This window comes from Canariomyces notabilis, assembly GCF_033297395.1.
Source record: "Canariomyces notabilis strain CBS 508.74 unplaced genomic scaffold N656scaffold_13, whole genome shotgun sequence".
Taxonomy (NCBI): Eukaryota; Fungi; Ascomycota; class Sordariomycetes; order Sordariales; family Chaetomiaceae; genus Canariomyces; species Canariomyces notabilis.
This window is the reverse complement of record NW_027041835.1, coordinates 467,381-478,643: the sequence shown is the minus strand read 5'-3', so window position 1 is coordinate 478,643 and position 11,263 is coordinate 467,381. Positions and strand designations below refer to the sequence as shown.

Genomic DNA, 11,263 nt, shown 5'->3' with positions numbered 1-11,263 from the left:
AGTAATTCGATACAATACCTTGCAACCGCAACCCCATCCATTGCCTGGCTCATCAGGCAAGGGATTTCAGCGAGCCATTGTCTGCTCGCATTAGTATATCGGGATGCGGGATGCAGCCCTCAGGACCCTTCTCGACATGTACGCTACCAGTCCGTGCTGTCTGGCACGGATTCAAGCTTGCCGCGGCCTCCAGCGCGGTTCCTCGCCTAGCTCACGCCGGCTCTTGAGCTCCTTCAGCAGCGTCTGCAATACTAAACGGCGACGACGGCCAAGAAGTCTGCGAGATGGCCGTGCTTCGACACCGAGTACTGCTACCCCGAACTTGGCTATAGCATCACAATGCAGCGGTCGCGGGGCGAGACACTACGCGTCTAGCGTTTACACGCCCCCACGCTCCATTGCTGTCTTGGGCGGTGGCCTGACAGGGCTCACCACGGCGTGGTACCTGACCCGCGTCTTACCCCAGGCAAAAATCACGCTCTACGAGGCAAACGACCGTCTGGGCGGCTGGGTCGATACTGAGAAGGTTGAGGTGCAGACGCCCGACGGCAACAAGGGCACCGTGCACTTCGAGCGGGCCGCCCGTATGATCAAGCCGCAGACGTCCGGCCGCATCCCCCGCTATGATGACCTGGTCTTCTTCGACATGGTGCGTCTCTTTTCCTGGTGTCTCTCTTTTCCGTCAATGGCGCTGTCCGGGGGTCCTGTTTGCTGACTGCTGCCGTCGGTTTCGCTTCTATCAGGTGGCCCACCTCGGTCTCGCTGGAGAACTGGTGCACAATGTCAGCACTTCCCCCCTCGCTGGCTACATCTACTATCCCGATCACCTAGTTCAGGCTCCCAATAGATCCACGACCCTCCTCACTTGCCTGACGACGCTTATGGAGCCCGCCTTCCGAGACTTCTTTCGCGCCATACCTAGAATTATGTTCGTCCGGAGACCTACCGTAGAGGAAGACATGTCTGTAGGAGAATACGTCAGCCAGTGGCTTGGAGGCCCAGGGATAGTAGACAAAATCTTGTCAGGGGTGGTTCACGGCATCACTGGTGGCGATGTGTGGAACTTGAGTCTGAGGAATGGCCCCTTTGCCGATGCTTTGGCAGGCCCCAGCAAGAGTCGAGCCCCAACCGGCTGCGCCTGGATACGGCAGTATGACTTCGACCTGATGGAAGTCTTGACAAGGGACAAGGCTACGTTTGATTTGGCACGCCGTTATAGAGACGCCGATGCCATATGGTTCCGGAGTGGTTTCAGCACGCTAACCAATGCGCTGGCCGCAGCACTACGAAATAATCCCAACGTCACCATCAAAACGAACGAGCCTATCGAGTCGATCCGCTATCTCAACGGCTCCGATAGAGTTGCAGTAAGGCCCTGCTGCTTGGGAGTACTTTGCTACCTTTTTCGCTGACCAGTCTGCCGCTTAGCTTACTTCCAAGAAGCAGCCACAGCCTGTCCTATACGAGAAAGTAGTCTCGACCATCTTCGCCAAGACGCTCGCAGGTCTGACAGACGGCCACCTGCCCTCCCTGGCAAAGTCCACAGCCGTCAACATCCAGCTCGTCAACCTCTGGTATCCCGTCCCCTTCGCCAACGCCCCGTACCACGGCTTTGGCTACCTGATCCCCCAAGCCGTGGACTTCGATCAGAACCCGGAATGCGCCCTTGGCGTCATCTTTGACTCGGACCGCGAGTTCCAGGTCCCGTCCCGTGCCTCGCCCGACGTCGCCAACCGCGGCGCCGACACCATCCATGGCACCAAGCTCACCGTCATGCTCGGCGGCCACTACTGGGACGGCCTGCCCGAGAGCTTCCTCCCCTCCCCCGCCGACGCCGTCGAAATGGCCAAGAGGGTCGTGGAGCGCCACCTGCGCCTGGACCCGTCCCTCACCCAGCAGGCCGTCGCCTCGACAAAGCTGTGCAGGAACTGCATCCCGCAGCACGTCGTCGGCCACGGCAAGCGCATGTGGGATGCCCATGGCGAGCTCGAGTGGGCCTTCAAGGGCCGCCTGGCCGTCGCGGGCCAGTCGTACACGCCGCCCGGCGTGCTGGGTTCCGTTCGCGCCGCGCGGGACGTGGCCATGCAGATTGGCGGCGCGTGGCGGGGGCCCAACAACGTTGAGGAGTCGGTGGAGGCGATCAATGACGAGGAGGAGAGGGCCCGAATCAAGGGGATCATCAAGGCCCATGGTGGTGTGGCCGAGTGGTTGGGCACCAGCGAGTTGAAGCCGTCCCTGTCGGTCGGCGACACGGGCTTGGCGCGCTTCGGCAAGACCAAGTTCGTCGCGGTGCCCAAGGTTTTGTTACCGCTGCGGTTCAACGCCCCGGACCACCAGGACGACGAGGACATTGTAAAGAAATAGACTAGAACGACCCGCTTACTAGACGCTGTGAATACCCGGCTTTTACTCGCCATCAGATCCTGTACTTACACTTACTTCCCTTGGGAAAAGCACGGGGGTATGTAAACCATGTATGTCAAACCTTGTGAGCATCATATGCGTGCCGCTGAGCTATTTCCCGGTGAGATGCAAAATTCACTTTGCCTACCATTCAATGATGTCCGAGCCAGGAGTACGAGCACGAGATTCACATCACCGAGATGAATAGTCACTTGAATAGTCCGTAAGTCGCAAACATGTCATCTGTTTTCTGCATTGCCTACTGGGGTATAATAACATTTCATTATGAGCATTTCGCTATGCTGTCTCATGAGTGTTGTGTCCAGGCTCCCCTTTGCGGGCCGGACATGATCTGCTGTGGTTGCGGTTGCTGTTGCATTTGCGGCTGCGGCTGCGGCTGCGGCTGCGGCTGCTGCTGCTGCTGTTGCAACTGCGGCCTCGAAGACGGAGGTGTGCTGACCATGGACAATATGGATTCGCCGATGAGCGCTATCAGGTTCTCGATTCCCTGACCCGGGTGAGCCGCGGCGCCGGTCGACAGGCCCTTGAAGCCGCTACCGCTGGTTGACCAGACCCGCTGCTTCAGGACCTTGTTGAAATCGTCGTTTTCGTTCCTTGCGTTCGGGTCGCAGTCGGAACGAGTGACGTGCCACATAGGCTTGGCTCCGCGCTTGTGGGCTCTGATGGTGAGGTGGAGTAGCCGTCGGCCGAGGGGCGAGCTCAGTACGAAGCGGATCCCGACCCAGCCCAGGGAGTTATGGAAAACATAGCATGAACCGTGCCCGGGGGCGGCAATGTTTCCCCAAGTGTCTTCCAGGCGCTCTAGGGCCCGGCAGAGCGGGAGGGTAAATATAAGCCAGGCCGGAAGGTCCTCGAATCGCGCCGAGTTTGCTAATGTCCGCAGATGATCAATCATTCGGAGATGTGGATTGCCCTTCTCGAGAATGACGTTGATACGCTGCTCTCTGCTAAGGTCAAGCCGCGCTTTCCATGGTCGCTGTCCTTCAGTGTCGCCGTAGGTGAACACGATCTCCCGGAGCGTCACGCTTTCTGGTACCACGTCCTTCCCAGCGCGCCGAATAGCTTCAACGAAATCAAGCAGACGCTCTAGTGCTTGTAGTCGGGATGCTAGCAACCGAATCGTGGATGTGCCCATCGGTACCCGAAGCCTAAAGGTAAATTGGCCGATGCGAGGGTTGTAGAATATATCGCGGTCAAGGTTGCCTTTGATAAATCGGAATCTAGCAGGATTCCTAATGCTAAGCCTAGCCTCCGAAATGGTCACCGTCCGCATTTCTCGCCTCTGAAGCGAGTCGGCATGCCCCGTAAGGACCTCTTCGGAGGGCCCCAGTCCCTTGAAATCGATTGCGAGAACCTTATTCGCCCAGGCTGTGAGAGGAGAAGGTCTCGAACCGGGCCGAGCCGGAACCAGCTCAGACAACGGCACGCACAGCGTCGGGATCCTGATCTCGGGAGGCAGCCTCAAACCTGTGGTCTGGTGGGTGCTATGCCGCAAACCGTCTTTGTGGGCGTCGCGGAGTTCAGTGATCCTGGAGATTACTGCTGACGTGTGGGCGGCCAGGTTGTGGAAGAAGCTACTTGACAGGCGGAGTTGGTCTGGCGACATGACGAGCTTGGTAAAACTTTTTAGACGGCTGCCACTCACGGCCGGTCGTTGCCCGGGGCTAGGCAATTCCGAGCTAGATATATGTTAGAACCATCTATGGATGATTGTCGAAACGGGTTGAGTTTGGGCTTACAGTTCAATGAGCCACCAATTGTCACCGCCCAGGCTCATACTCATCATGACAAACCATCGGGAATCCCACTCGGGAATTCTCATCCATACCGCCTGGAAGGGTTCTCGTGAGGACGGGGTAGCCGAGTAGGCAATGCTCTTCACCTCGTCTCCCGAGATAGGAGGTCGCGTGAGGAGGACCGCCCAGCCAACAGTTTTGCTCCGAGTGTGCAAATCCTTCATCGTGTAGATCCACCTGAGCTGCTCTAACCCAGACGGCCCGTCTTCAGCTGGATTCGCCATTGAATTAAACTTTCTCTGGCCGTCCAAAACAACGGCGGAGCGCGGCAGCAACACAAAAGTGCCCGTCAAGGGCTCAACCTGAACGGTGACATCCTCCTCATCAAGCAACTGCATGGTCAATGAAGAATTCACGTCTTCTCCCTCGGTAATCTTCAACGCCAATCTCGCCTGCTGCCGGGTAAACCGGGGTTTGCTAAGAAGTTTGTTGTGCATTGATGAGAGCAGATATTCGATATGTCTGTTGACAACCGTCGTCAACAAGTTTTCGGTGGATATCGACTCGGTGTCGAATTGAATTTCAATGTCCTTGACTTCCTTGCCATCGCGGAACCACCGCAAGGTCAGATGGCTCGGTGGCGTCTGGCCATGTCCTCCATCAAGACCCTTGCCGCTATTCACACCCAGTATGATCCAGCTTTTTGTCCCCTGAGAGTGGGGGCGGTTAAGCCAGTATTGAATTGACAAGGCTCGGTCAAGCCTCTCAATCTTGAGCGTGTCAACCCATCTGGCCGTGCTCAGCTCCACCGCCTGACGGGCGAATTCGCCCACTTTCGCAGTCAAGGTGAATTCGTGTAAGTACTTATAGCAGCCAAGCAGGCCTTCTGTCGCCAGCGCCTCGTTGACTTTGAGCTCCATAAAAGCTCTGGCACGCCCAGACAGCTCTGACGGGGCGGGACTGAACAGACACCTAAAGTCGATGAACCAGAATTGCGTCTCGAAATCTTCGTCCCCAATAGTCAGATCAACCTCGAATTCGCCCTCGACTCTGAACGTTACCCTGCCAGAGTCGATGGTGTAATTCCGGAAAGGTTCGGGAATCTTTTCCCACTCATGGATGCCGAGTCTCGCGCTTAAGTAGACGTTGATCTCGTGAAGCCATGCCTCTTTTTCCGCAGGTGAAAGGGGAGGAGGTTCCAGGTAGCCAAACTGCGATCACGTTAATAAGCACCCGCGTCAGCGCCCACGCCATTTGCAACTTACGTCAGGCATCCACGAAGCCTCTCCGTTGGCAAGTACCTCGAGGGCGGTCTTCAAGTCTGGACTCGGAACTTTGGCCCAGAGCAGATCTTGCTTGGTCCTGATCATGTCGAAAAATGTGGCGTTGAACAGCTCCAACTTGGACATGAGATGGCTCCTGAGGTCGATGAGTTTCCCAACCTGGTCCGCTTTTTTGCTCCACTCGGTAATCACCAAGGTCTTCACCCATTTGGTGTGCAGTTCCTGGATGGTGTTCAGGAGCAGGACCTTCTTTTCAAGACTTTCGGGGGATGTGTCCTCAACTCCGGTTGCGTGATAGTTTGCGTTGCCGTTGGCAAGGTTCTGAGGTAGTGGTCTCGATGCCAGCGTGAGAATCTGGTCTTGGAGTGTGACATGAGAGAACTGCGCGAGCCTCTTGAGGAGGAGGTCTAATGGCAGGATGCCAATCGTGATGTGCTGCAGCTCGTCGGGAAGTTCGTCCACGTTGGCGACCGGCGGTCCTTGCCGGTCGCTATCGACGTCCATGGCGGAGCCATCTCCAATCTTCTCTTTAGCCTTGCCCTTGAGAAGATGCTCCTCCCGCTCTGCAGTCGCGGCTCCTCCTTTTGGTCCGTTGGTCCAGGTGTCCCTATCATGGTTCGTCCGCACGCCGTTCTGTAGCCTGTTTTCCATTGTTGAATGCCGGCCGACGTCCTAAGCGGTGCTCTCTGCCGCGCTGCCGGCCCTAACCGTCAGCCCGCCCGGACTGACCGGGTGCTTCGTCACAGCCGTCGCCGCGACCAGGGTGACAAAGCTCTCGCGGATCCCAAGAAGCTGTGGGTCTAGGAATATCGTAGCGCTGAAAATATCGCGGATAGCGAGCTGTTGTGCTTCGGGGAATATCGCCGGAGAGAGGAGATAGCGAACGTCAGGGCAGCGAAGGTTGACGCAGCGGGCAAAGCAAACTTTGGAAAGCTTGAGGGCCGAGCGCGCTCGGTCCCTAGCGCGACGGTCGTTACCGAACAAAGAGGGCTAAAGAGAGCCCGTGGTAGCGGCAACCCCGCCGAGCACAACCCTCAGTCGGACCTGGCTGGGAGAGATGGACGGCAATCGCATCCGCTGCTTGCATCTGGTCCGTCGGTTTTCTGTCGTGCGCTCGAGTGTCGGCGCATGTGCGCCTCGTGCAGCTGCGCGACGAGGAGGAACAAGGATTCCTATCTGCTCGGTTCGCGTCCAAATGGCAATTCCGTATTCGTAATTAATCAGGCATTCCAAGAGGAGCGCCGTTTTTGCCTCTGCTGTGGAAATGCAACGCACCGAGTGCTCGCCGGGTCGGACAGTGATGGGAGGATTCTCAAAACCTCCATCCACGGATGCCCACTCAAAGAATCGGGATGGATCCGCCTCTTGCAGCCGGGGTTGTGGAGACTAGGCCGGACCGCGTTCTCTCTGCCTGAGAAATGTGGCAACTACTTCGCCAAATTTCTGGTGTAACCTCGCATCTGACAGCATTAGGGTGTCGACATGAAATTTTCAAATTGCGAACTTTCGGCCAATTTTGGAAATTCCGAATTTCCTCCAGGCCGTGAAATTTCATGAAATCCGAATAGGGGGTTGGCCTGTAAAACAGGGCAGTGCAAGGCAGGTCCAGGCCATGGAGGAAGCGTCTCACGGTGAGGCAGAAAGATCGTTGACCATACATAACCCTAACCCGGGGTTTATTGCCTGCCGTATTAGGTTATATTCGTTTTTCATGAAATTTCAATTCGCAATTCAAGGCCAACCGTGAAATGAAATTCAATGGGGTCCTTGAAATTTCCACACCCTAGGCAGCATCCAGGATCCAGAGCGGGGGTGCGTTTGGGCGGCTAAACCTCAGCATCGGTAATGTAAGTACGGATACCGTAACTTACATTTTGTCGCCTAGGCCCGCGCAAACATCAACCTCCATGGCGTCGCCGTGTTCCGAACTTCCGACTGCCAGTCCTTGTACTGTACTGTACATACATACATACATACATACTTTACGTCCCTAATCCGTGGGTTAGGAATTGCTCCGTAGCTTTGTATGCTTCGGTTCGGTGATGGGCCAGTCCCTCACAACCCCAACTACTAAGGTAGTCTCCCTTGAGAAAGCTGAGATAGGCTGCATGGCTTCCATTCTCTATCCGTGTTTTCGCAGTACTTGTATACCTTACCTTACTGTCAAGCACAGCAATGGTACTCCGTACTCAGGTGCGTATAAATCCCGTCTTTGATTGGATTCTCCGAACCAGCACTGTCGAAAGTACAGCTGTAGTACCCGACGTAAACCTTACCCTCAATAAATTATAAACCTCGAGAGGCTCCTTACGTCATACCTAGCGTATATCGTTGTGAGTTGGCAGCTGTACCCCACCTTCCAGCAGCACTCCGTAGACCTAACTGCTTACTGTCCAGTACAATAGCTGCGTCTTCCACGTTCAACTGGTTCGAGGTCTCAGGTCAATATTGAATATATCAATACATTGATAGACGGGAAACCTGCACAACATGGCTGTAATCCGTAACGTTATTCCCATGGACACAAGCCCCTGAATTAGACCCCTGCTGCCGACTACCAGGGCTAAGTAGAGCATATCGCCGCATATGTCGGAATTGATACCGCCGTGATGGGCCGAATCATGAGTCGTCTAATCTTGCATTCAAGGCACCGCAAAGCGCTGGGCTCTTGTTCTTTTAACAGGAGACTTGTTGGCTGATCACCATCTAACCATCAAGACATGAGTCCAGCGACCGTGTGAAAACCAGAATCCCTCCTGCGCTATCATCCTCGTTCACCGGTTTTCCTGCGTTTGCCTGACGCTCTCTCAGAGTCAAAAGGAATCGGAAAAGAAGACGAAGAAAACAAAGCCACCTCTAGCTGTGGTGTTCATTGCCCAAACACTGAATCATCTCTAATAACCACCCAATCATTATATGCCAGGTTCGCTGCGAGCTCTAGACGCTCAACTGCGTCCATGGTCGTCGCCAGCGCTTTGCAGCGGATAACGCCATGGAGCATTGCTAAGCCCATTCATAGCTTGTTGCCGGGTCCCAGAGCTGATGTCGTCGGCCACTGGTATCCTGCGGCGTCGCTGAACTTGTACCCATAGGACGCAGTGAAGTCGTCAAGAACTGCGGGGCCCCGAGAGCCTAGGAAGAAGTCAGCGACTGCGAAAAAGCTTTACCAATTCCCGTGGTTGCCTACCATATGGGTACTCCATCGGGATAATCTCCTTGTTGTCATCCAGATAGTGCAGCAGCGGCGTGAAGATCCTCCAACTTGCGTCAAGCTCATCGTCTCGGACAAAGTTGGAGTGATCACCCTTGATGCAGTCCAGAATCAGCGACTCGTAGGCTTCGGGAATCTTGAGATCCGAGAAGCGCCTGCGGTACGTGAGATCAAGTTCCGTGACGACGGTCTGCATCGTCAGCCCAGGGAGCTTCGAGTTCATCTTGATGTAGACGCTCTCGTTCGGCTGGATGCGCATTACGAGTTCGTTTCGGGGAATGTCTTTGAAAATGCCAGAAGTCACGTCCTTGAACTGCACACGAATCTCCGTTTTCTGCTCATTAAGTGCCTTGCCCGCCTTCATGATGAAGGGGACGCCGTCCCACCTTTCATTCTTAATGTAGGCGACGAGGGCGCAGAATGTCGGGCACCGCGAGTCCTTGGGCACAGTATCGTCCTCCTTGTACGATGGCTTGCTGCCGTCAAGTGACTTCCCGTACTGGCCGATGATGACATTCTTGGGTTCGATAGCCGGGATCGCACGAAGGACTCTTACTTTCTCGTCTCGGATATCCTCGGCCGAGAAAGAGATGGGCCGTTCCATGGCCAAAAGAGTGAGCACTTGGAGCAGGTGATTCTGCATGACATCCCGGATGATGCCAAACTCATCAAAATAGCCGCCGCGGCCCTCGGTGCCGAAAGGTTCCTTGAACGTGATCTGCACATTATCAATGTGGTGCCTGTTCCATGTTGCACCGAGGAACGAGTTGCCAAATCGGAGGATGAGAATGTTCTTCACCATCTCCTTGCCGAGATAGTGATCGATGCGGAAGAGTTCATCCTCCTTCCAGTCAGGCTCAAGGGACTTTTGGAGCTCCCGAGAGCTCGCCAAGTCCTTGCCAAACGGCTTCTCAACCTGCAGCTCTGTCAGCAAAGCAGTTAGGTGAGACGGGGGGTTGACCTACAATGACCCGGGCGATGCCTCTCGAAGGGTAGCAACACTTCTTCAGATGCTGTGAGACGATGGTGAAAACGCTCGGCGGCAACGCCATGTAGAACAACCTGTTGGTTTCCTTTCTACCCTGTTCCAGCTCCTCAAGATGCTTGTTCAACTGCATGAAGGAATCGTCCCGGTCGTACTGGCCAGATACGTATGTGCATAGAGAACAGAAATCCTCCAGTTGCTGCTCAATGTCCTTGGTTGGCGTCTTTATGTACGATTTGATACGACGAAGGTATTCGTCATGGTCCATTTTCGTTCGTGCATAGCCAACAATCCTGATATCCTTGGGGAGGAACTGGTTTCGGTACTATTGGGGTGGGCTCAGTCAAGCAATTCGACCGAGCCCAAAGGGAGGGCTACTTACGAGTCCAAAAAGAGCCGGATACTGTACAACGAATTAGCCAAATGTGCTTTTATACCCTTTTTCCTTTTCCTATTGATCCATGATGGTGGCGCATACCGTCTTCTTCTTAGCCAGGTCACCCGAGGCGCCGAGCACCACAATGACGGTATTTTCTTTGAGCTCGACGGCACTGAGACATAATTAGCGCTGAACTGTAATCCAATCCCCTTGCAGTTCATGGTCTCCTTCATAATCGAGCTCGAGTAAATGCTTCCAGAGCGGCCAAGGTTGCTGCCGAGGCTGCCGCGTCCAAGTCTTGCTTGGGCAGAGCTCTTCTGGTCGCCTAACTTTGCCCCACCAGAAAGTGATGATGAATCGCGGGGTCAGGGACAAGCACGTACGCTTGCGGGTCGGCCATCTTTTCGGGTGTCTCGAGTTAAGAAAAGGGAATCGGTAAGGATGATGAGATCTGGAAACGGCCTGAAGAGAGCTGGGAGGCAGATGTTGTCAACAAGACGAGCGGAAGACGGGGAACGATGGGGTAGGTTCGAAAGCTCGGGGTTAATGGTATTTCTAGCACCGGGTGGGACGGGACGTGAGATGTGCAGAGGAGACTGGAGTTAAGGAGCAGGGCATCTTAACGAGGGGAAGCTTACTCAGGGACCGACCCCGCCTTTACGTACTGTACTGTACCCTAAGTACGGATATGTTACTTTCCATGCTTGTTGGGGACCTCGAAGCTTAGACCGGGAGTGATTACAGTGGGTTGCTACCTTCCATGCCTTGTGGAAGCACATCCTTTCAATCCGACGTCTCCGAATGCCACCTCCATCCGCTTTTCTTCAGATCATTCAGCGACCGAGCTACCTAGCGGTGCATCCAATATTTTGTGTGCGATGGAGACTGCGAAGGCAGGCTTCTATGACGAAACCACCTTCTACCTACCTAGGTAAGCTAGTCACCACATGCCCGCCGCAATTCATAGACGAAGATACAAGTCCATTTCGGATCCATGTCCAGCCGAGCTCCAAGGTACGAACTACGAAGTACCTAATACCCGTGGACCTAAGACCGTCGGGAGCTTGACTGGACTTCCGCAGCCCTCGAGTCTTGAACCAATCTACATATCAGGCGGGTAGCCGTCCTTTATGGTGACGTCCAGATTGCAGCAGCGGTGCTACCTGTTCTCTGTGACACAATCCGTAGCAACAATGTCTGGAAACACAGGAGGTAGGTAGGCATGTACTGTACGTGTACCGGCAG

At 54.9% G+C, this 11,263-nt stretch overlaps 3 protein-coding genes across 3 annotated transcripts; 1 reads left to right on the top strand and 2 right to left on the bottom strand.

Annotated features, from left to right (window-relative positions):
• The first annotated feature begins 26 nt into the window (after positions 1-26).
• On the top strand, positions 27-2,586 carry N656DRAFT_845756 (FAD/NAD(P)-binding domain-containing protein). The gene is made up of 3 exons (XM_064819211.1): positions 27-649; positions 744-1,367; positions 1,429-2,586. The coding sequence occupies exons 1-3, from the start codon at positions 104-106 to the stop codon at positions 2,362-2,364; spliced, it is 2,106 nt and encodes a 701-aa protein (XP_064669496.1). The 5' UTR covers positions 27-103; the 3' UTR covers positions 2,365-2,586.
• A 124-nt stretch (positions 2,587-2,710) lies between these two features.
• Positions 2,711-6,094, bottom strand: N656DRAFT_798800 (MED14-domain-containing protein; the record flags this gene model as incomplete). The annotated part of the gene is made up of 3 exons (XM_064817805.1): positions 2,711-4,103; positions 4,164-5,371; positions 5,426-6,094. The coding sequence occupies 3 exons, from the start codon at positions 6,092-6,094 to the stop codon at positions 2,711-2,713; spliced, it is 3,270 nt and encodes a 1,089-aa protein (XP_064669495.1).
• A 2,362-nt stretch (positions 6,095-8,456) lies between these two features.
• Positions 8,457-10,418, bottom strand: N656DRAFT_790078 (glucose-6-phosphate 1-dehydrogenase; the record flags this gene model as incomplete). The annotated part of the gene is made up of 6 exons (XM_064816843.1): positions 8,457-8,575; positions 8,631-9,570; positions 9,620-9,964; positions 10,022-10,042; positions 10,118-10,190; positions 10,402-10,418. 6 exons carry the CDS (start codon positions 10,416-10,418, stop codon positions 8,457-8,459), a joined length of 1,515 nt encoding a protein of 504 aa, XP_064669494.1.
• Between the last annotated feature and the right edge of the window lie 845 nt (positions 10,419-11,263).